Source organism: Euleptes europaea, chromosome 9 (genome assembly GCF_029931775.1).
Source record: "Euleptes europaea isolate rEulEur1 chromosome 9, rEulEur1.hap1, whole genome shotgun sequence".
Taxonomy (NCBI): domain Eukaryota; kingdom Metazoa; phylum Chordata; class Lepidosauria; order Squamata; family Sphaerodactylidae; genus Euleptes; species Euleptes europaea.
In genome coordinates, this window is record NC_079320.1 from 14,509,678 (window position 1) to 14,535,479 (window position 25,802).

General features: G+C 46.3%; 1 protein-coding gene across 2 annotated transcripts in view; it reads left to right on the top strand.

Annotated features, from left to right (window-relative positions):
- The window catches only part of ARHGAP24 (Rho GTPase activating protein 24), a 297,377-nt gene that overhangs the window by 203,543 nt on the left and 68,032 nt on the right, over positions 1-25,802 (top strand). For both annotated transcript variants that reach the window (XM_056855296.1, XM_056855299.1), the window contains one exon: positions 24,579-24,701. In XM_056855296.1, coding sequence (XP_056711274.1) covers positions 24,579-24,701 — 123 coding nt within the window. The remainder of the gene's footprint in view (positions 1-24,578; positions 24,702-25,802) is intronic.

The following is a 25,802-nucleotide window of genomic DNA, read 5'->3' on the forward strand; positions in this document are numbered from 1 at the left end:
GGGATTGTCCCAGTCTCCTTGGCAAAGTTCATCCTTATTATTTCATAAAGAAAGGGCATTGACGTTACTTTGTCTTTCGATGTTCTCTTTCCGCCATGAGAAATACAATACAAATGTACACCAAGGAGATGACATTTCAAGCTAATCCATTTCAAATGGCTTTTTGTGGCCAAGGTACAGTGCTGTTTTATATATATATATTCCACCCTTCCCTGTATGCTCTGGCGGCAAAGAAAATAAGGTCCAATATGGTTGCTAAGAGAGCTGATCCTTCAAGTTGATTTTAATGGTTGCTAGGTCCCATTCGCTGATTGGGACACTACTGCCACTTTCAGTTATTATTTCTCTGTATGCATCAATGTAGCATAGTTTTATTATGTATATTTATTATTAACCCAGCATTTTGTTAACCTCGTATTTCCTTTTATTACATATCTGTGGTATCCTGGACATGTTTGTAATGGCCTATGGCTAAATGCAAATAAAGCTATTACTAGTGTATTCCACCCTTACAAAGGAAATTCCAAGACTGTGCTTGGATAACACATAAGCGAATGATAAGAACTGCCCATTGGTAATGCTCCCCCCGCCCCATTCTGGCACTGGAGATTGTTCACAAACCAGAGGGTTACATTATAAAAAACCCAAAAAAACAGTATTTGCAACGAGATCAAAAGGTCCCCAGTAAAACAGCTCATTCATATTCACCTACCAGAAAAAAATATCACTTGTCAATTTTAATTATTTATATGCTTGTTTTCAAAGGGATTCTCAGTGGAAGCTAAGCCAGAAGGTTGCCTAACTTTCCTCTATGAGAAGATGATTCCATAGAGGAGGAATAAAATCCAGACACTGAGTATCCTCCATTTCTTGCTTATGACGAGAGGAAGCAACAACTGTTGGGTTGGATCCAGCCAGTCTTTTTGATCAACCTCACCTAGGCTTGCCAGCTCCAGGTTGAGAAATACCTGGAGATTTTGGGGGTGGAGCCTGAGGAGGGCAGGGTTTGGGAAGGGGAGGGACCTGTAGTGACTTTTTAACATCACATAATGGCCCTTGCATGTCCCACTCATGTTCTTTTCTTCCCCAGTGCCTTCTTTCAGCCTTGCATGTATGCTATGTCATCTATACCAAGGACCACTACTTTTTCAAAACCTGTATGCATTTGGAAGTCCATCTCACAATGACATAGCAACAAAACCAGGTACACTCAAGAGGTACCACAGCCATTTCTGGCTGTGTACCTGTATGACACATCTGCACACTTTACATTTTTAGGTATACACTTAAAACACTTATGGCACAATCCTATGCAGAGTTACTGCATAAGGCCATTGAAATCAACTCTTTATTAGGGCTGTTGATTCGGTAAAAACTGAACCGGAAAAATACCGAATAAATGCAAATTCTGTAAATTTCTGGTTTGGGTTTACTGAGTCCACAAAATCCGGGAGGTTGGCAAAGCCAAACTTGCCATTCCCGAATATACAGTTTTCTGCGGTTCCTGCAGGGGCATTTTTGCAGGTAGAGGTCCCACATTTTCAGGATAGCTAGAAGGGACTCTCCTTGCAAGAACCCCCAAGTTTGGTAAAGATTGGGTCTGGGGGTCTGGAGTTATGGGGTCTGGAATGGGTCACCCCATCCTCCTCCATTCAAATGCATTGGCAAAGTGGCTGTATTCAGACTCTTTAATATGATGTTACCAATGTATCTGAATGGAGAAGCTGGGCTTTAAAGGGTGGGTGGGAAAGTTCGCCCCTTGACTTCATAGAGATACAATGTTATCTCTACAATGTTACAAAAAGATACAATGTTATCACACCACATTAGAGGTGTGGGGTGAACTTACCCATTGTTTAAAGCCCAGATTCCCCATTCAGATACATTGCTAACATAACATTAAAGAGTCTGAACACAGCCACTTTGCCAATGCATTTGAATGGAGGATGGGGTGACCCCTTCCAGACCCCATAACTCTGGACCCCCTGACTCAATCTTTACCAAACTTGGGGGTTCTTGCAAGGAGAGTTCCTTCTAGCTACCCTGAAAATTTGGGACCTCTACCTGCATAAATGCCCCTGCAGGAGCCACAAAAAGCCACAAAATGCATTTAATGTGTTTAAATGGCCGAATTATTTGGGAATCCCGAATTTAAAGCCGAATTCCCACCTATACCAGTATAGGGGAACTCAGCATTCGGGTTTTCCTGATTAAAAAAAGGCCATTTAAGCCCGAAATTGAATTAAACCGATTTTTTTGTTTTCAACAGCCCTACTCTTCATAGGATTGCCCTGATAATCTGTCAAGGAGCCCTAACCAGCATCATTCCTGCCTGCCACATTCCACTTATGGTTCATCCACCAATACAACACAGAATGCCAGCATGGTGTAGTGGTTAAGAGCAGTGGTTTGGAGTAGTGGAGTTTGATCTGGAGAACCGAGTTTGATACCCCACTCCTCCACATGAGCAGCCGGAGGCTAATCTGGTGAACTGGATTTGTTTCCCCACTCCTACACAAAGCCAGCTGGGTGACCTTGGGCAAGTTACAGCTCTATTAGTGCTCTCTCAGCCCCACCTACCTCACAGGGTGTCTGTTGTGGGGAGGGGAAGGGAAGGTGATTGTAAGCCGGTTTGAGTCTCCCTTAAGTGGTAGAGAAAGTCGGCATATAAAAACCAACTCTTCTTCTTCTTCTTCTCTTCCTCCTCCTCCTCCTCCTCCAGGATATTTATCGCTGTCTTGTATTCTTTCACAATGCCTTTGTCTTCCTCTGCTGTGCTAACCAGAAAGATTTTTTTTATTTATGCATTTCAATGGCTCCTGCTTTCCTTTGTTGCACTTTTATTCTGCATAATGAACAATGATGTAATATGATGCCCCCTAGAGACTGGATTGAAATTACCGGCTTCCTTCACTTCCCCTTCCATCCATTAAGGCACTTAGAAGAGGCTGCAGGCTTCGGGTTTTTTAAGCTGGCTGTTCCATCAAATGAATGGCTCTCTAAGTCAGAGTGCTCCTATTCGGAGCGGGTAGCACAAAAAAACAACAACAACAGCTTGGATGCTGCGAAGCTGAACAGGAAATGTTAAAATCAGAGGGGGGAAGCCCTCAATTTCACCAAAGCACGTAGATGTAACTATATATTTTTTTTCTGGTGAGCACAGATAAATTAGAAATAATCTTTGTTTACGGGGGGGAGTGTTAGGAGATAACGTTATGAAAATAACTGGTGTCCAGCCTCATACCCCCTCCAAAAGCCATGCCAGAGACCACAATGCCAGCATTATTGACTGCGACCCTCATGCACTGATTTTGTTCCCCATCTCTCAGTCAATATACACTTTTAGGTCTGACTCCTGCATTAGCACAGAAAGAGTCTTCCGAGGGAGAGTATTGACCTAATCTCCTTCCTTTCTCCTCCTAATCAGCAGCCAGTGGGAGCCAAAAAGAAGGAAATTAAGTTTGCACAATTATATAACCAACTTACGGGATTCCACTCCTGGATATTATGGCAGCTACGGGTATAAGAAGTTGTTTTTGTTCTTAGAAGCATCAGATATACACCAGGGGGTTATGAATAGCTTCTAGCAAGGACAGAGAAGCTGGTAACTTCTGTTTTCAAGAGACATTATATTCCTGACAGCCCTTTGTAGATAAATGACAACCATGAAAGTTAGCACCATTGAGCTGTGCTGATGAACTTTCCTATGCATCTAGCTGACCATAGTTAGAAGACAGAAAGTCGAGAAAGATTGCTGATTGGTTCGATCTAGTGTGGCCATTCTCTGTAGGCTTCCTTTGTCATAATTTGCCTTTGGTAGGTTATTACAGCACAGAACTGTTGTGCTGCCTGTCCAGTGCAAGATCTTGAGTAGGGTTGCCAACCTCCAGGTGGTGGCTGGAGATCTCCCACTATTATAACTGATCTCCAGGCGATAGAAATCAGTTCCCCAGGAGAAAATGGCCCCTTTGGCAATTGGACTCAATGGCATTGAAGTCCCTCACCTATCCAAACCCCACCCTCTTGAGGTTCCGCCCCCAAAATCTCCAGGTATTTCCCAACCCGGAGCTGGCAGCCCTATCCTTGAGGGAGAAAATTGACTACTGTTGATCCCCCTTTCTGCACATAGATCACATGTAGCAATGCCATTGTTTCTTCAATGCGGTCTTGGAAACCACGACCTTCATTAGCTATAATGATAATGATTCGTAAAGTGTAAGTCAGACAAAGCTACCCATTCACCTTCTCTGCTCATCTGCTGTCGTTGTGACTGGCCGCCCCACCACTGTGATTTTGTAACAGCTTGCAGAGTAAATAACGCAATGAATCTGATGATGATAACAGCAGTTTTGAGCCATGTACCTGTCTCAGCTGAATGCATTACCTGACGTCAAGGATTTAGAGGTGATTTGGTTTAATGAATCTCAAAATAACCAGCACTGTTTGAAACCCGTTTTGTAAATTCGGCATCCGTTGTTTACAATGCTGTTATAACAACTGAGAATACTGTGAGCTTGCTGATCCACACCGTCCTCAAATGCCATTTTCTTTGCCATCCATGCAAGAGGGTCCCCCTCTCTTCATGTATCTACGTTCCTGCTGGGTTGTGTGGCTCATTACGTTGTGTGAAGAGCCAGCATGGTGTAGTAGTTAAGAGCGATGGTTTGGAGCAGTGGACTCTGATCTGGAGAACCGGGTTTGATTCCCCACTCCTCCACATGAGCAGCAGATGCTAATCTGGTGAACCAGATTTGTTTCCCCACTCCTACACATGAAACCAGCTGGGTGACCTTGGGCAAGTCACAGCTCTGTTAGAGCTCCCTCAGCCCCACCTACCTCACAGGGTGTCTGTTGTGGGGAGGGGAAGGGAAGGTGATTGTAAACTGGTTTGATTCTTCCTTAAGTGGTAGAGAAAGTCGGCATATAAAAACCAACTCTTCTTCTTCTTCGTTGTGGGCAGTGGCTTAAAAAAACAACAATTTACTACAAGACTACTAAATGCAGTTTGTGTTTTGCAAGCATAGATATATTTCAGGCTGCCCAAAGAGATTGGGATTGAACTAGCCAGCTTTTCTACTGGTGAAGAAAGGGGAAAGGACTGAGTCCCCCTTGATCACCAAAATGGCTATGCTGGAGATCATGGGACCTACATGGATAAAAGCCATGTGGGATGGGGTAGGTAATAAGAAGGGGAACTGACCAAGATTGAGTAAAAAAGTGGGTTGGATTCACCACATCACTCCTTTCTCCCTAGTCCTTGAATTGTAAGCCATGCATCTTACCAGTCCACTTAATAAAGTCTGAAGCCTTCTTCAAGCCTAAGAAGACTTCCTCCATTTTAAGTGGCTCTCCTGTTGGAGCCATTAAGTGGGAGGATGGCTCCATAGGCTGTAGGAACCTCCTCCAACCTTAGGTAGGATTCTGTTGCACTGTGCCCAGTGCAGCTGAATAAGCCACACTGTTGCAAGTTCTTTTGGGATTCTAGTAAGATGGAGACCAACTGGGAACACACCTGTTTAGATTATGGATAAAACCAGTTGATTATGCACCATAGCAAGCTACAGCTAATCATTAGGAAAAAGCATACAAAACATGTCATAATGTCTGACCCCTGGGGATTAAGGGTACCATCTGAAGCTACAAGTTGGCTAGCGGTAGAGAGCATGTCTGATCTTCTCTGGGATGGCAAGGAGGAAGCCAGGATTGCAAGGAGGGAGCTGGTACCCACAGTCATGCCTATCTTTGTTCCCCCAGCAATGAGCTGAAGTATGTAGAAACAAGCTAGGTTTCTTGGGATGGCATCTTTTCCTCTGGGTTCCTCCCTCCCTGGACTGTTCTGCGCTTCCATTGGCTCTTTAAAACAATGGAAATTTGCAATGTATGTTCCTCTTTGCTTATTACATTTGTTTTTCCGTATATGGAAAGCATGAATGTGATCTCATTTTTCCTCACAAGGTCATCAGGTAACCGTCATGCCCAAGTGGCAGTCCTCAAACAGAGAAGCTTCAAGGGGAGATTACAACATGAGATTGTTGAACTTGAGTTCATTCACAGATTCAGTACAATGGACTCCCTACCCACCCCCAGTCTGAATAGGGACATATCGCACCACAAGTGCTACTTTTCTGCCCCTGCTCTAGTCAAGTTGATTACATTTTGCATTGTACCTTTACATCCTGATTCCCTTCTTTGCAACACCCCTCCCACATTCAGACTAGGATATAAGGGTTCAGGGATCCTTAGACACTGAAAATCTTGTTGGTCTCTAAGGTGCCACTCAACTTGAATTGTGCCCATGTGGTAACTTGAACCCAAGTTGCTCTATCCCAAGGCCAACATGTTGGCTGCCTTGCTTCTGCTTTGGAAAATTGCTCTTTTCCCTATAACATTAAAAAAATATGATTAGGGATGAGCCAGGTTCCCTGGTTTGACTAAGTTCAAGAGTTGTCAGTTTTCACTTGTGACTGTGCAGTCCTCTGTCAAAATGAATTGCTGCATAAAAATCTTCTTGTACAACTTCCATCAAATTCTCAGTAGAAACGGACCCAGATTTTTGTAAGTTTGATAGGGGTGGTGGTGAAGATGTGCATTTATACAACAAATAAACTTTTGTCCAAGAGGTATGCAAAAAAGGGAAACCGTTTTGCTACTTTCTCTGTCAGAGTTCTGGACACAAAGCATTGCTCCCAGGGATTCAGGGAAACATTCTGAAGGCCAGCTGGCAAGACTTCCAGGAGAAAATTTGGAATTGGGATGAGCAAACCAAGCTGTTTCTTTCCACAGAATCAGAAAACAAGACTTCCCTTTCTCCAAGACCAGTACAGGTAGAGAATCCCTTATCCGGACATCCCTTAGCTGGACTGATCTGAAAACCAGACCTTTTGAGCCGGCATGCAGGCAGATCCATGCTTCCTGCTTTCAGTGTTTCCTCTCACCTATGTATGTACACTGCATCGTTGCTTGTTTATTGTTTGTTGTTGCTCTTGTTTAACAGCTGATACAGGCATTCTGGTGAGACAGTTACACCTTTGCTTTCTGATGGTTCAGTGTAGACAAAATTATTTTAAAATATTGTTTAAAATTACATTCAGGCTATGTGTATAAAGTGTATATAAAACATAAATGAATTTGGGTCCCATCCCCAAGATATCTCATTATGTGTATGCAAAAATTCCAAAATATTCCAATATACGGAAATATTCAAAATACGGACCACTTCTGGTCCCAGACAGTCTGGATAAGGGATACTTAACCTGTGTATGATTCAGTCCCCACACATTCCTGATGACGTCAGCAGGATCACTGTGGTTCCTGAATGTAAGGTCCGAGTTCACCTGTTAAATCCCAATCACCAAACGTCCAGACAGAGTAGTCTAAGAAGCTGGTTTATTCAGGAAGCAGGAGGTGAGTAGCAGAAACTTACTGGGAAATGTACAAGGACTCTAATGGGGGGAAAAGAGCAGGTTGGAACATATACAGAAAACCAAAGGCACAGTTGGATCCCAGGCCAAGCCTGATTCTCATGGTAGATTACAGTTATCACGCAAACAGAGAGCGAGAAGACATAACAACCTTCTGAGCTACACAACCTTGGAGGCCAGCTGCACTCCCAGGTCTGGAGCTCACAATGAATCCCTCCCAGCAGCCCTGCTCCTGTGAACCCTGCCCTGTCCTATTTCTCTCTTATGGATGTTGGATGATCTGGCAAAACTGCTTTTCCCAGCATCCCGTGCCCTCAGGATTCTGCTCTAGCACTCTTCAAAGGAGGGAAGGGCACACAGAGACACCTCCTTGCCCTTGTAGCTGCAGCCAGGCAACTAGAGAGCCAGCGTGGTGTCGTGGTTAAGAGCGGTGGTTTGGAGGTGTGGACTCTGATCTGGAGAACCAGGTTTGATTCCCCACTCCTCCACATGAGCAGTGGATGCTAATCTGGTGAACCGGATTTGTTTCCCCACTCCTACACACAAAGCCAGCTGGATGACCTTGGGCAAGTTACAGTTCTATTAAGAGCTCTCTCAGCCCCACCTACCTCACAGGGTGTCTGTTGTGGGGAGGGGAAGGGAAGGGGATTGTAAGACGGTTTGAGCCTCCCTTAAGTGGTAGAGAAAGTCAGCATATAAAAACCAACTCTTCTTCTTCGATGAACGAGAATCGGGGAAGTGCCTTCTTTGGTTCTGATTATGATTGGAACCAGAGAAGAACTTTCAGGACTGTAATTACTGTTGCCAGGTCCCTTTTCGCCACCGGTGGGAAGTTTTGGGGGCCGAGCTTGAGGAGGGCCTGGTTAGTGGAGGGACTTAAATGCCATAGAGTCCAATCGCCAAAGCGGCCATTTTGCCCAGGTGAATTGATCTCTATCGGCTGGAGATCAGTTGTAATAGCAGGAGATCTCCAGCCACCACCTGGAGGTTGGCAACCCTAGTTGCTATGCAGAGGCAGGCAATTGCAAACCGCCTTTGAATGTCTCTTGCCTTGAAAGCCCTGAAGGGTCGCCATAGGTTGGCTGTGGTTTGACAGCGCTTTCCACCTCCAATAAAATTGAAATTGCACGGACAGGATTTCAGCTCAGCCCTTTTTTGTAATAAGCCAAGGCAACTTGAATGGTTGCACAAAGCCAGTCTCCAAATGGGTAGCAACTGCTTGGTCAGAGACATTTTGGATGAGTTCCTGCATGCTCAATAAAGCCATTTCCAAGATAAGAGTGACTGGAGGGTAGCCTAGTCTGGTTGAGGCAACACGAGCCAGTAACTACAAGCTGTAAGAGAAAGGAGACTTTGAGGAGCCAGGGAGAAGAAGGAGCAAAGCTGTGATAGATTCATGGCTCGCCCACTAAAGTACATGACTCTGACTTCTTCCTCTCTCTGTTTATCATAGCGTTACTTTTATTAGCACCTTGTTAGCTGTCCTGTCACCTTCCTTGAGTGCAGAAGCAACAGTAACTCATCTGCAGTTATCGTAAGAAGGCTTTTTTATAAATTGATGTTGAGACAAGGCACCTGACCTGGACAGAATTATGGTGCTCTGATATAGCTCAGGTGCCACGGACACCTTGTTTATGTAGGTGTCGTATAGCCTGAAGGACTTGGGCATTAATCCAGTCTCCTGAAATCAGTGCTGTGACACTGGAGTCAAACAGAAGTAGCAGGATGACACATTGCAAAAAGAAAACAGGTTAATATATATGGCCAGGAGTGGACATAGAATCATCAAATCATAACGTTGGAAGAGACCATCAGGGTCATTTAGTCCAACCCCCTGCACAATGCAAGAAATTCACAACTACCTCCCACACACAAGTGACCCCTACTCCATGACCAAAAGATGGCCATGATGCCCTCCCTAAGATCATAGAATCAGCACTGCTGACAGATGCCCATCTAGCCTCTGCTTAAAAACCTCCAGGAAGGAGCACTTTCCACCTCCCCAGGAAGCTTGTTCCACTGAGAAACTGATCTAACTGTTAGAAAATTCTTCCTAATGTCTAGATAGAAACTCTTTTGATTTAATTTCAACCCGCTGGATCTGGTCCGACCTTCTGGGGCAACAGAAAACAACTCGGCACCCTCCTCCATATGACAGCCCTTCAAGTACTTGAAGATGGTTATCATATCACCTCTCAGTCGTCTCCTCTCCAGGATAAACATACCCAGCTCCTTCAACCTTTCCTCATAGGACTTGGTCTCCAGACCCCTCACCATCTGTGTTGCCCTCTTCTGAACACGTTCCAGCTTGTCTACATCTTTCTTGAATTGCGGTGCCCAAAACTGAACACAGTACTCTAGTTGAGGTCTAACCAGAGCGGAGTAAACCGATACCATCTCTTCGCGTGAACTGGACACTATACTTCTGTTGATGCAGCCCATAGGGTAGGATGAACTGGTTATGTGCTATGAGTACAGCCCAGGCAGTCACTAGGGTGGCCAGGTCCCTCCTCTCCATTGGTGGGAGGTTTTAGGGGGTGGGGCTGGGGCGATTGTGTGCAGCTGGATGTGACTCGATTACATCACTTTCAGGTTTACCCCCGGAAGCGCCACATCGCTGCAGCCGCTTTAGCACTCAAAACCTGGGGGGGTTGAATGTTAAAGCTGCTGCGACAATGCGGTGCTTCTGGGGGTAAACCCGAAAGTGATGTAATCATGTTGTGCACAGTCGTGCACATGTGCTATCACTGCTCCGGAGTAGCTGGGTGGATTGGCGAGCAGTTGCCCACCGAAACCACCCACCTGGCAACCCTAGCAGTCACTTAAAAAGGACATGATAGGTTACACAAATATATATAGAGAGAGAGAGATGAAAAAGTGAGCTGTGACTCACAAACATTCATACCCTGCCAGAAATTTTGTTTGTCTTTAAGTAGCAACTGGACTCTTACTCTTTTCTACTGCTACAAATATATATAGCTAGTTATTCAAAGAGAGTTTAATTTTAAAAAAAGCTTTGTTTTCAATATGAAATAATTAAATATGCTTAAGAGTAGATGGCCCTGACCTGGATGGCCCAGGCTAGCCTGACCTTGCCAGATCTTGGAAGCTAAGCAGGGTCGACCCTGGTTAGTACTTGGATGGGAAACCACCAGGGAAACCCAGGGTTGCTGTGGAGAGGAAGGTAATGACAAACCACCTCTGTTCATCTCTTGCCTTGAAAACCCTACAGGGTCACCATAGGTGGGCTGCGACATGATGGGGCTTTTCACCAAGAGTAGATGAAAAGCCAGGAATTGTCATGCTCAGAGGCTTAGTAAGGGCAGCAGGCCAGGCAGAGTGGCACTGTTGGAACATCTCATTCACCTTGAGACTGTAGCCCATTCGGGACATTGGATAATGCTTGTGGGGAAAGAGGACATTAAGGCCATGTGACTGGCTCTTGTTGAGTGGAATTTTTTCATCCCCTTGGTACCGCATAGGGTTGCCAGGTCCCTCTTTGCCACCAGCAGGAAGATTTTTGGGGCGGAGCCTGAGGAGGGCGGGGTTTAGGGAGGGGAGGGACTTCAAGGCCATGGAGTCCAATTGCCAAAGGAGCTATTTTCTCCAGGGGAACTGATCTCTATCGGCTGGAGATCAGTTGTAACAGCAGGAGAGCTCCAGCTAATACCTGGAGGTTGGCAACCCTAGTGCACCATCTTCTATCTATCTGCACAGGGAGAACATTGAACTTCTGCATTAGTACCCTTAAAGGAACCCCTTAGCTCCTCCTAAGGAATGTGGGAAGAGCAGAGAAATGGCTAGCTGCACTGTACACGACCATTTAAATGCTCAGGCAGTTAATACAGCATAACAGTTGCGTAGTGAGCCTCATGGTTATGGCCGTTCGCATACCACAGTGGTTCTTAACAATGTTAAATAATAGCCATGGAGCAAGGGAATGCATTTCCATCACTAAAGATGATATGCGCTGCTGGGAGTGAGGGAGCAGGTCCAGGAATGTTTGTGCAAACAAGAGGACTTAATTAGTTCAAGTAGAGTACTGGAGCTCCTCCAGTACTGGAATGGGGCTGCTGTGAAGAAATTACTTCTCTGGAAGAACAGGGACTTGCACTGTGGCTGGAAAGAGCTTGTGAAGCACTCTTGGATCTCGGTACAGCTGCTGGTACTTTCGGCAGCACACATCCTTGACGGCTCAAGGAAATGTATTTCATTTATATCCTGCTTTTTTCCCCAGTGGGGACCCAAAATGCCTTCCATTTTTCCAATTTTATCCTCACAACAGCCCTGTGAGGTAGGTTAGGCTGAGAGCGTGTGACTGCCCCAAGGTCACCCGGCAAGCTTCTATGGCAGAGTGGGGATTTGAACCTGGGTCACCCAGATCCTAATCCAACACTCTAACCACTACACCACACTGGCTCTCAATGCATTCTTTTGTTTCATAGCCCCTTTTGTCAGAGCTTTTAGTAGCGGGAGTCATTTTGGGCTGTAAAATTCAAAAATGCTACTTGAAGATTTTCCCCCACTATAAAGTCTGTGTACCTTAAGTCACCTTAACTCTAAGCTCTGTGAAACCTTTTTTTTAAAATGAAGGGTTGCTACAGAAAATACTATAAAGCGTGTAAAATAATAGAATCATAGAGTTGGAAGGGGCCATACAGGCCATCTAGTCTAACTCCCTGCTCAGTGCAGGATCAGCCTGGAGCATCCCTGACAAGTGTTTGTCCAGCCTCTGCTTAAAGACTGCCAATGAGGGGGAGCTCACCACCTCCCTAGGTAGCTGATTCCACTGTCAAACAACTCTTACTGTAAAAAAACTTTTCCTAATATCCAGCTGATACCTCTCCGCCCTCCATTTGAACCCATTATTGTGAGCCCTATCTTCTGCTGCCAACAGGAACAGCTCCCTGCCCTCTTCTAAGTGACAGCGCTTCAAATACTTAGAGAGCAATCATGTCCCTTCTCAACCACCTCTTCTCCAGATGAAAAATTCCCAAGTCCCTAAGCTTTTCCTTGTAGAGCTTGGTCTCCAGGCCCCTGTTCATCCTCGTCTCTTTCCTCTGCACCCGCTCGATTCTGCCCACATCCTTTTTGAGGTGAGGCCTCCAGAACTGCACACATTACTCCAGATGCGGCCTGACCAATGCAGTGTACAGATATATTTAAATGTCCATGCATATGGAAATTCTGATTGAAACAAGGTTCCAGGTATGTCTACAGGACAATTTAAAGATGCATTCACTTGTGTGTATTGCATCAATACATTTTGGGTCAGATCCTACCAGCTTTTCTGCTGATGCAAGAGAGAAGAGTGATCTTGCCCAATGCCTCTCCTTGCCGCATACTTGCCCACCTGGCTTTTTGTCCATACAGGTCCCACAATTCCAAGGAAGCCTTTCAGGATATCAAAGGGGTCTCCTCCTTGTGCCAGTGGAAAACCTGAAGGATTGAAGCCCATGTGTGTAACACCAGTGTTTTCTTCAGGACGTGGCTATCCAACATGTGGGCCAAATACATCCTGCCTGACTCCAGGGTGTGGTCTGCCTGAGATTTTTATCCGAAAAATATTTTTGAGCTGTTGAAGTTTAATTCCACTGCAATTACATCATTAAACTAAGACATTGTGAAGAATTACTGACAAAAGGAAAATTGTAATTGAAACTGTAATTACCCTTAAATAATGTAATGCAATCTGTGTTCGGCTGATTTTTTTACTTTAGTAACGTGATATATTTCCCGCTAATTTTCAGGGCTTGACATATACTTTGAAGGGCTGAACTTTGAATAATGAGTTAATTTGGGTTAGGGTCAAATCTCATGGAGCGCATTAAAAAATGAACCTCGTGTAACTCATTATTCGATAGTAGATCCCTTTGAAGATGGATAAATAGGTAAAATGGCTGAGAGCCTCCATCTGGGATGTAAACCTGGGGTCAGAACTGAGAGGTGCCTTGGCTGAATATACCTCACAGTACTCGACTATAGTTCAGTTTGTTAAATACCAGTATTCTCATTATCACTTGGCCTTATGGTTGCCAACCTCCAGGTAATAGCTGGAAACCTCCTATTATTACAACTGATCTCCAGCTGATAGAGATCAGTTCACCTGGAGAAAATGTCCGCTTTGGCAATTGGACTCTGTGGCATTGAAGTCCCTCCCCTCCCCAAACCCTACCCTCCTCAGGCTCCACCCCAAAAACCTCCTGCCGGTGGCAGAGGGACCTGGCAACCCTACTTGGCCTGTAGGGTTGCCAACTCTGGGTGGGAAATTCCTGGAGATTTGGGGGTTGGAGTAGGGTTGCCAACTGCCACGTACTAGCTGGAGATCTCCTGCTATTACAACTGATCTTCAGGTGATAGAGACCAGTTCAAATGGAGAAAATGACCACTTTGGCAATTGGACTCTATGACATTGAAGTCCCTCCCCTCCCCAAACCCCGCCTTCCTCAGGCTCCACCCCTGAAACCTCCTGCCAGTGGCGAAGAGGAACATGGCAACCCTAGGGTAGAGTCTGGGGAAGGTGGAGTTGGGGGAGGGACCTCATTGGGAGTCCAAACTCAAAGCATCCATTCTCTACAGGGGAGCTGAGTGCTGTAGTCTGGAGATCAGTCATAATTTTGGGAAATCTCCAGGCCCCACCTGGTTGGCAAGCTTACCTGTAACTGTGCCCTTTTGTACAGCTAAAGCTGATTAAACTGTTTTTGGGACTGCTTTTGTTTTACTACTAAAAATCCATATGGTTATTCTTCACCATTGTTATCCATCCCCCAAAAAATCCATGTAGCCAGCACACATACTAGGGTTGCCAGGTCCCTCTTTGCCACTGGTGAGAGGTTTTAGGGGCAGAGCCTGAGGAGGGTGGGGCTTATGAAGGGGAGGGACTTCAATGCCAAAGAGTCCAATTGCCAAAGCAGCCATTTTCTCCAGGTGGACTGATCTCTATTGGCTGGAGATCAGTTGTAATAGCAGGAGATCTCCAGTTACTCCCTGGATGTTGGCAACCCTAACACATACACCTTTCTGATCATGAGTCCCACTATTGAAAAATCTTGGGTGCTTCTACTTTAGTAATGGAAGTGGGTAGAGTTGCCATCAGATGACCCCCTGACGCTCAAGGATCTTGCACAAGAACAAAAACAGCAGCGATGTCTTTTGCTTTGGGGGGTAGGGAAGGGTTGACACAGATTCTAAATACTATTTAACTCTTCCCCCCCCCCCTTAAACTGAAAGGTCAGAAATGTTGTTAAAAATAACTACACTATCTTTCATTGAGAAATAAAATACTCGCCCACGTATCTAAGGTGAAACTTCTCAAGGCTTAATTATCAAATAGATTTTAGCTACCAGGGAATTAGTCAAAACTTTTTGAATGGATACTTTCGACTAATTAGCAGATATATTAGTGAAAACAGCAATTGCTTGGCAAACAATGAGAAAGAAGGGGATTAGCTGCCTTATAAATTATTTAACCAGCTCTGCTTCCCTGGATGCCCATCAGTTTTGTAATATGGGCTTCTACCCCCAACCTGGCATTGTTCTGACCTTGTGTTCTTGCAAAGATCAAAGTCCTGGCACAAGATAAAATGAGACCAAGGAGTTCAACATCTGCAGTGTGGCCTGCCCGAACATGGCAAACTCTGCAGTCTTGTTCTTCTAGTTTGATGCAACACTATTGGAGATGTTGGATGGTTTTGTCATAGTTTTATATACTTGCAGGACCTCTGTTGTTGTTGTTTTAAAGTAAAAATGGGCAAGGTCTGTGGCTCACTGTTAGAGCATCGGCTTTGAGTGCAGAAGGTCCCAGGTTCAATCCCCAACATCTCCAATTAAAAAGGTGATACATCTGCCTGAGGTGAGCTGTTGCTAGGGCTGCCAGTCAGTGCGGGGAGTACAATCATCCTGAGGAGAAAAATTACAAGGAAAAAAAAGCCTCATCTACGTATAGGGTTGCCAGGTCCCTCTTTTCTCCTAGTGAACTGATCTCTGTCGGCTGGTACTTCTTCTGCTATTACCTCGAGGTTGGCAACCCTATGAATTGGGGGGGGGGGCTCAATGGGCTACAGCTAGGATTGTCCGCTTCAGGTTGGGGAATGGCTAGAGATTTGGGGGTGGGGCCTGGGGAGGGCAGGGTTTGGTGAGGGTAGGGACCTCAGCAGGATGTAATGTCAGAGAGTCCCAGCCTCCAAAGTAGCCATTGTCTCCAGGTGAACTGATCTCTGTCGGCTGGAGATCAGTTGTAATAGCAGGAGATCTCCTGCTACCACCTGGAGGTTGGCAACTCTGTCTACTTACTGGAATTCTTACCATAGAGTTCCAGGTGATTCCTAGAGTTTGAAATGAATCAGCTTAAACTGGAGTAACTCTTCTTAGGATTGCACTGAATATATAAATATATCATATCAGACCTTAAAGATGATGTTTCTGTATTCTGGTATTTCTACGTACAGTAGTTCTGGTTGCAGGGCTGTCTCTGACACAGAAATCCAATGAAAAGAAAAACTGCAGCATTGACTATCTGGGGGCAGAAACGGAGGACTGGGTTTGTGAGCTGCTGTGTTTGTCTAGAAGATCTTGTTCAGCAGATGGGATGGCTTGAGGGTCAAAACTCCAAGAGGCCTGAAAAATGAGCTGTGAATTCTTGCTGCAACTGTGGCTTATGCGATGTCAAGGAAAATTAATCACAGGTTTGAACTGAAATGGTAGCGCCCGGTTATCTCAGGCAGAATAATATCCCTGGGAAGCGCAAGGGCACGGGCACTATATAGTACAAAGGTAAAGGAACACAATGCATTTTGCGCAAGCAGTGTTTCGGCATGGGGGGGATTGCATAACAAAGGACACAACATGTTGCCAAAAGGGACCTCTGTGGTCTTGTTGTTTAACTAGCTCTCTATTGGTATTGAATCCAAACCATGTATAAAATATGGCCGGTGGAAAGTGTTCCTTCAGTGTTGTTGGTTTGAGGTCATGGGAGTGTGCATAATGATCTGGAAGTACGCAGGTCCCAAGTACTCAGCTGAGGGTTACCAACCCCCAGGTAGTAGCTGGAGACCTCCTGCTATTACAACTGATCTCCAGCCGATAGAGATCAGTTCCCCTGGAGAAAATAGCTGCTTTGGCAATTGGACTCTACGGTATTGAAGTCCCTCCCCTCCCCAAACCCGGCCCTCCTCAGGCTCTGCCCCAAAAACCTCCCGCCAATGGCAAAGAGGGGCCTGGCAATGCTAACTCAGCTACATATTACAAGTGGATATGTGCAAGGAAACACTCACTGACCACTTTCCTGCTCTGGAGCAATGCCAAAAGATGGTCAGTGGGAAAGAGGCAGGTGGAAACTCAGCCTTTCCGTATCTGCTGCTTTCCTCCTAATCTCTCTCCTAAAGCCATTCCTTACCCCCAGTCCATCTTCTGGACTTGGGTTTTCCCTAGGCTTGCCAGATCCCTCTTCGCCACCGGTGGGAGGTTTTTGGGGCGGAGCCTGAGGAGGGTGGGGTTTGGGGAGGGGAGGGACTTCAATGCCATAGAGTCCAATTGCCAAAGCTGCCATTTTTCTCCAGGTGAATTGATCTCCGTCAGCTGGAGATCAGTTGTAATAGCAGGAGATCTCCAGCTAGTACCTGGTTGGCAACCTTAGTTTTACCTCCCAAACACAGGTTGGAAATCTTCAGGGGAACGGAAAAGCAGTTAAGAGCAGGCAATGTCAAGTGGGAAAATTGCCAGCAGATGAGATTATTAAGATCTCTTTACCTCTCCATAGCTGCTTCTCCTTTCTAAATCTCTCCATCCCAATGCTGTTGTCCAATGAACAAAGATGCTGTCAGGTGGGAGGAGGGATACACTGAATGTGTAGTTGATCCCTAAGATTCTGGAAAGGCTTTGTGACAATACAGCGAGTAACAGAGCAGGTCAAAAGAAGAGTCTCTTTCCTCAGCATTATCTAGCCTACTGAACTAGTGTCTCTAAAACCTTAAGGTGCGATCTAACTCAGCAGGCATTTGAATGGGGGCAGGAAGGAAGGAATATATTGTCATAAGAACATAAGAAAGGCCATGCTGGATCAGACCAAAGCCCATCAAGTTCAGCAGTCTGTTCACACAGTGGCCAACCAGGGGCCTCTAGGAAGCCCCCAAACAAGACGACTGCAGCAGCATTGTCCTGCCTGTGTTCCACAGCACCTAATATAACAGGCATGCTCCTCTGATCCTGGAGAGAATAGGTATGGATCATGACTAGTATCCATTTTCACTAGAAGCCATGAGTATCCCTCTCCTCCATGAACATGTCCACTCCCCTCAGCCTTCCAAGTTGGCAGCCATCACCACATCCTGGGGCAGGGAGTTCCACAATTTAATTATGTCCTCTTCCCTGCTCTTTCCCCTCACTTCATAGTCAGGGCAGACTGTCCATTCAACTGACAGGGGAATTTCCCCATGGGCCACTTCCCTTGAGAGCAATCAGCAGTGAGGTGCAAGAAGAGCCAAGCCCCAATAATTTTGCCAGTGCTTCAGGGGCCATTTACTCATACATTCCACATGAATGATAACTGGTGTCAGCTCACCAATGATTTCTCCCTGCACTGCTGCCAGTTTGTAGTGGGCATACCATTACCCACAGTTGGCGCCACCATGCCCTGCAGTGCTGACTTGTAGCACAGCGAGGATCACTCAGCTTGCCCTGCTCCAAGGTCGTTTTAATTTCCCAGTTCACCTCTGTACTCAACAGGGTCTTCTACTGAATGACAGGCAAGGAAAAAGAAGAAGAGATGATTTTTATATGCCTACTTTCTCTACCACTTAAGGCAGAATCAAACTGGCTTACAGTCACCTTCCCTTTCCCTCCCCACATCAGACACCCTGTGAGGTAGGTGGGGCTGAGAGAGCGCTAAGAGAGCTGTGGCTAGCCCAAGGTCACCTAGCTGGCTTCATGTGTAGGAGTGGGGAAGCTAACCATTTTAACCAAATTAGCGTCCGCCCCTCATGTGTAGGAGTGGGGAATCAAACTCAGTTCTCCAGATTAGAGTCTGCTGCTCATGTGGATAGGGTTGCCAATCTCCAGGTACGAGCTGGAGATCTCCACCCCCAAAACCTCCCACCGGTAGTGAAGAGGGAACTGGCAACCCTACATGTGGAGGAGTGGGGAATCAAACCCGGTTCTCCATATTAGAGTCCGCCTCTCCAAACCACTGCTTTTAACCACTGCACTATGCTGGCTCTCACCATGTTGGCCCTGCCCACTTCCTAAAAACATTTGGCAGGCTCCAAAAAAAACCTCAGCGGGTGCCATGTTGGGGACCCCCTGCCTTAGGCTATGCCTGCCCTGGAGATTGCTCCAAGTTACACAATTATGGTGGGCCAGTCTGTGGCACTAAATGGCACAGGCAGTAGGGATTTGCAGCACACAAGAGCACGAAGCCTAGCTATGGGAAAAGGTCAAGGCTTGGCTGCTACATTCTTGACATATGCTTTACCCAACAATGCCAATTTATAGGGCTGCCAACCTCCAGGTGGTAGCGCCTGCTATTACAACTGATCTGCAGCCAATAGAGATCAGTTCACCTGGAGACAATGGCCGCTTTGGCCATTGGACTCTATGGCATTGAAGTCCCTCCCCTCCCCAAGCCCCGCCCTCCTCAGGGTCCGGCCCTAAAACCTCCCGCCTGTGCCGAAGAGGGACCTAGCAACCCTACCAATATATATATGGTATTTTGGTCACCTGCCTCTTTTTTTGGTACCAGTTTAGTCCATTGGGTTGCCAGCCTCCAGGTGGTAGTATTCAAAACAACACCTTGTGCCAAAATACACTGTTATTAAGCAAGAAGGCTGTGGCTCAGTGGTAGAGCATCTGCTTGGCATGCAGAAGGTCCCAGGTTCAACCCCTGGCATCTCCAGTTAAAGGGACTAGGCAAGTAGGTGATGTGAAAGACCCCTGCCTGAGACCCTGGAGAGCCGCTGCCGGTCTGAGTAGACAATACTGACTTTGATGGACCAAGGATCTGATTCAGTATAAGGCAGCTTCATGTGTTCATAAGAACAGCACTGATGGCTAAATAACGTAGGTAAGTAAACCTCTAGGTGGTGGCTGGAGATCCCCCGCTATTACAACTGATTTCTAGCCAATAGAGATCAGTTTCCCTGGAGAAAATGGCTGCTTTGGCAACTGGGCTCTATGACATTGAAGTCCCTCCCCTCTCTAAACCACACCCTCCTCAGACTCCATCCCCAAAATCTCCTGGTATTTCCCAACCTGGAGCAGGCAACCCTATTAGTCCAGGAGTGAACCAGCCACTGGAAATCTTTCAACCTTAACTGCAGTTGGATCTTCAGCACATGAAGCAGCAAAGTAATACTTTGTGTAAATACAATCAAATTAATGAATCAGCTCCGGTTCTTTTAGAGAACTCACAAACGTAAACATGTTTTTTTTTCCTGAGCAAAAGGAGGAGGGAATCCTGTTTTGTTTAAAAAAAAATTGGCTAAGAATGTATTTTTCTTCCATGTCTGCTTAGCAGCTGGGGGGAGGGGAATGCAAGGACGCTGTTTGGGCTTGATCATTCGGAAATAAGCCCCTGCTCCTTTCAACAAGCTCTTCTTGTTCTGTCCAGGTTGCGAAACCCTACAAAGGCTGTTTCTGCCTCTCTTCCATGTGAAGCAAGTCGCTTTTGGAATTGCACCTCCCCTGATCTTGATTGCTGTTTTTTTCCATTCGCTGGGCAAAAGTTCCTAAAATATTTTCACTCCTGTCCAGGCAGTGCCGGCTGGCTGCACAAAGCTGCAGGGCGGGGGAGAAAGCGAAGTGGCCAGAAGCCGCTTGGATGGAAAAGCACTCTGCCTCTCCACTTACCTTTTACTGAATCAGTGGAGTGTATCCCAGAAAGGACAGGCAGCTAGAATCAGTTACTTATAAACCATTTGGTAGGGAATGAGTATCCAGCTTGCTGGGGGTAAAGGGAAGATGACTGGGGAAGGCACTGGCAAACCACCCCGCAAACAAAGTCTGCCTTGGAAACGTCGGGATGTGACGTCACCCCATGGGTCAGGAATGACCCGGTGCTTGCACAGGGGACCTTTACCTTTACCTTTAGGGAAGAATCTGGCCTTTCCTAGAAACCAGAAACAGTAGAAGAGAGGTCGGTTAACACCCTTTTTGTTCCAAACTATCGGGATTTCTTTACAACACATTCAAAAGGCCTAAATATAAAAACAAAATATTAGAAGTTCCTTTCGTAGGGTTGCCAGGTCCCTCTTCACCGCCAGCAGGAGACTTTTGGGGCAGAGCTTGAGGAGGGTGGGGTTTGGGGATAGGGTTGCCAACCTCCTGGTAGTACAGAAATGGTTGACACAACCATAGCATAACAAGATTGTATTAACTAGCTTCAAACAAGTCCCTCCCCAAACCTCACCCTCCTCAGGCTCCTCCACAAAAACTTCCCACCGTTGGTGAAGAGGGACCTGGCAACCCTATTTGGGGAGGGGAAGGGCTGCAATGCCATAGAGTCCAATTGCCAAAGCGGCCATTTTCTCCAGGTAAACTGATCTCTATTGGCTGGAGATCAGTTGTAATAGCAGGAGATCTTCAGCTAGTACCTGGAGGTTGGCAACCCTATCCTTTCGGGAGAGGCGGGGGACCAACTTCTCAGCAAGCATAAGGATATGAAAGCATTTAAATTCCACATTGGTCTTCAGTGAGTTTATGCTCAGATCTGCTGCATACACTGTTGATCTTGAAGAGGATACAGAGTCTATGTAGATTTGTATTTTGTCGAAGGACCGTCATTTTAAGCAACACTATTCTTCCTGCAGAAAAGAAAAACCACTGAGGCAGAACTGTAGAAAAGCATGTGCCGGGGGGCTGCACTCCACAAGCAAGAGACTACCTCTGTGAAACCCCTTGTCCGATTCGAATCATAGAGTTGGAAGGGACCACCAGGGTCATCTAGTCCAACCCCCTGCATAATGCAGGGAATTCCAAACTACCTCCCTTCCACACACACCCAGTGACCCCTACTCTATGCCCAGAAGATGGCCAAGGTGCCCTCCCTCTCATGATCTGCCTAAGGTCATAGAATCAGCATTGCTGACAGATGGCCATCTAACCTCTGCTTAAAAACCTCCAGGGAAGGAGAGCTTACCCCCTCCCGAGGAAGCCTGTTCCATTGAGGAATGGCTCTAACTGTTAGAAAGTTCTTCCTAATGTGTAGACGGAAACTCTTTTGATCTAATTTCAACTTTTTTGATCTAATCTAGTTTGGATCCATTCCGGGCTTTGGGGAGAAAACCATCACCAAGCACTAGATTATTTAAACAACTCCCCATGTCAAAAAAGAGAAGCGGTGGGCAGAGTTCCTTCAGTCCTTGAACACTAATACAAATATAAGGGTATTTTACCTTCTAACTGTTCATATTTCCTAGATACCGTGAGAAGGTAGGTAGGTGGGTTTTGTCTTGCCCCCTCCTCTACGCCTTATGCTGGGGTTCAAAGGGCCCCACCTGCCCTCTGGCTAGGGTTGCCAACCTCCCGGTAGTAGCTGGAGATCTTCTGGTATCACAGCTGATCTCCGGGCAACAGAGATCAGTTCATCTGGCGGCAGTGGCCACTTTGGAAGGTGGACTGTGAGGTAGTTGTGAGTTTCCTGCGTTGTGCAGGGGGCTGGACTAGATGACCCTGCTATTACAACTGATCTCCAGCCGATGGAGATCAGTTCATCCGGAGAAAATTGCTGCTTTGACAATTGGACTATGGTATTGAAGTCCCTCCCCTCCCCAAATCGTGCCCTCCTCAGGCTCCGCCCCCAAAATCTCCAGGTATTTCCCAACCCAGAGCTGGTAACCGACCCGACCCAGAGCTGGCATCCTAACCTGTGACCTTGTGGTTCTTCCCATGTGACCCCATTCTGTCCTCATGGCTCTTCCAACCCTGTGTTACTAGAGTGACCTGTGCCTGTGGGTCAGAGGAAGTGGGGATTTTCCACACGCACTCTGTTATGCTGTAATTTTATATTAAGGCCTGAGAGAAATTACCAGGTCGGATCTGGAAGAAAAAACAGCACTGGTCAGAAGCTTTAAACAAAAAATAAGGGACTTGCTTGCTGGTGAAGATCAGGAACTTGTACATAAAAGTGGCCGTTTTTGCCTCAGCAACTGCCTGAACTCCTCCAGCGCACGTCTGCGGCTTCCCCTACCCTGTAATTTGGCCTCTGGTCTAATGAGAAGGGAATTGGCAGCTGTATAGGCCAGGGCAGGTTGGCAGGAATGCAGGCTTGAGGCTATGTGAAAGGCCTTCATACTCCCGTCCAGGATTGTTGCAAGCAACCCATTGCTTTGGCCACATGTGGCACCAGGATTGCCCATTGGCCACCCAGGGCATACCCTGGTATTTTATAATACTTCTCTAGTGAGTTGTCTTTATGGTGTACCATGTAGTAAGGTTGACAAAGGCTCTTGCTTTTTTGTTCTAACATGCATGAAACGGTTCCTACTTAACACCTGGTGTTTGCTATATCAGCAACAAAGCGCAGTGACTGGGAAATAGGGTTGCCAGGTCCCTCTTCACTGCCAGCGGGAGGTTTTTGGGGTGGAGCCTAAGGAGGGCGAGGTTTGGGGATGGAAGGGACTTCAGTGCCATAGAGTCCAATGGCCAAAGCGGCCATTTTCTCCAGCTGAATTGATCTCTGTGGGCTGGAGATAATTTGTAATAGCAGGAGATCTCCAGCTACTACCTGGAGGTTGGCAACCCTACTGAGAAACTCCATCTAGGGTCGGTGTTAGCATACCCTGAGATGGGCCAGCTGCCAAGGCCTGGGTTTCTGATAGGGCCAGGTCCCTTTTCACCACCGGTGGAAGGTTTTTGGGGCGGAGCCTGAGGAGGGCGGGGTTTGGAGAGAGGAAGAACTTCAATGCCATGAAGTCCAATCGCCCAAGCAGCCATTTTCTCCAGGGGAACTGATCTCTATCGGGTGGAGATCAGTTGTAAAAGCAGGAGATCTCCAGCTACTACCTGGAGGATTGTAACGGCCTATGGCCTCATACAGTAAACTTGACTTGATACTTGATACTACCTGGAGGTTGGCAACCCTAGCCTACGAGCTTAGGGGCCCCATGCTAATCTATGTATGTTGTGACTTGCTGTCAATGAATAAATAAATACTATACTAAACTATAAATATTATAAATCATGACTATCATGTTATATTGTTCAAACGTTTATGTTGATTAGTCTTTGCTGTACAGCATGCTTTTTAATGTTTAAACACTGATTTTGTTGGAAGTACCAATAATTATATCTTTAATTTTATCAACCATTTACATTTTTATTCCTGTGAGTGGTTGGGTAGGTAGGGCCCCAATGCACTTCTTTGCCTGGGGGTAGGGTTGCCAGGTCCATCTTCATCACCGGCGGGAGGTTTTTGGGGCAGAGCCTGAGGAAGGTGGGGCTTGGGGAGGGGAGGGACTTCAATGCCATAGAGTCCAATGGCCAAAATGGCCATTTTCTCCAGGTGAGCTGATCTCTATTGGCTGGAGATCTGTTGTAATAGCAGGAGATCTCCAACTAGTACCTGGAGGTTGGCAACCTTACCTGGGCGCTTATAATGCTGTTAAAATGGCCCTGACCAGCATCCTTAATTATTTAGAGCAGGGGTGTCAAACATAAGGCCTGAGGGCTGGATCCTGCCTCTTGAGAGCTCTTATCCGGCCTGCAAGCCAACTAAGGCACCCCCCCCCTCAGTCTGGGCTGGCAAGGCATGGCCCGGCCCGACTGAGTAACATTTATGTCATATCCAGCCCCCGTGACAATTGAGTTTGACACCCCTGATTTAGAGTGTAGTGGTTAAGGGGTCAGATTAGGATCTGGGAAAACCAGGTTCGAATCCCCATTCTGCCATAAAAAGTTGCTGGATGACCTTGGGCCGGGCACACACTCTCAGCCTAGAACCTGGCAAGAATTTGGATGGGAGACCTCCAAGGAATATGAGGGTTGTGATGGGGAGGCAGGCAATGGCAAACCACCTTCCAACATCTCTTGCCTTAAAAACCCTACGAGGTCGCCATAAGTCAGCTGTGATTTGACAACAACAACAACAAAAGAAGAGAGAATTTAGATGCCCCCAGAAACCCCCGTTAAAGACCAGCACCTTAAACAAGTGCCCCTTTTCTTTTGTAGGAGGAGACAGAGAACGGATGACAGCCAATCATGAGACGTACCTTCTTATGGCCAGCACTCAGAATGACATGGAGGATTGGGTGAAATCTATCCGCAGGGTTATATGGGCGCCTTTTGGAGGAGGTGAGTATTTTTATGAGAAGAGAAAGGAGCTTCGTCCCCCCGCCCCAACCCAAACCTTGTATCTGTAGCTTATTTTGTTTTGTCAAATACCTGACTGGGAATTTTAGCAATGAAATGTAGAAATTACCTTCTTTGACTGCAACGGACTTAAAAGGGTGCGAACTCTGTTCAGAATTGCACCGTAAACCACTTCAGTGGAGATTTTAGCATGGCCTGCCTAATATATTTTGAAGCATCACTTTTCAAACATATATTTCTCTTCCAGCCAGAAAACCATTTTCCTCACTATTTGCGTGTAATATGTTTTACCATTCCAGATTGCCAGTTGCACACAGTATCTTCGGTTTAAAATTGCTGCATTTTTGAGAATTCAGTATGAACATGTAAAGTTGCGAAATTCATTTCACAACTAGGAAAGCTGTCATATTCATTTTGATGGGGGTGGGGACTCCACACTCTCAGAAGTAATGCCGTTCTGGAGCTGCTTTCTCCACTGAATCAAAGGGGCAAAGGCTCTGTGGGTACCATTTAGGGTTGCCAACCTCCAGGTAGAAGCTGGAGATCTCCTTCTATTACAACTGATCTCCAACTGATAGAGATCAGTTCACCTGGAGAAAAATGGCCACTTTGGCAATTGGACTCTATGGCATTGAAGTCCCTCCCCTCCCTAAACCCCACCCTCCTCAGGCTCTGCCCCAAAAACCTCCTGCCAGTGGTGAAGAGGGATCTGGCAACCCTAGCACCATTTGAGAGAGGGCCTCAGCCTTACATTTTAGGGTCTTGTCTCCGGGATCAGGAAGGAATTTCTCCCAGTTCACATTTCTCCCGGCCCCTTTCCTCTGGACTAGAGACAATCAGTATAAAAGACAAAAAAGCAGAGTTTCTGGCTTTTTTTTGGCTGCGAAAATAAATGTCTGGCAGTTCAGTAGCAATGTTTGTATTGTTTTTTCGTAACCAAGATAGGCAGAGCTGCAGCTGAAAACTATGTTTACTGTTAGAAAATCATCCTTTCCACTTATCAATTAGACCTTAGGGGGGCTTGAAGAAAATTATCATTGTTAACAGAAACTCGATAGGGAACACAAATACTCCCGACCCACC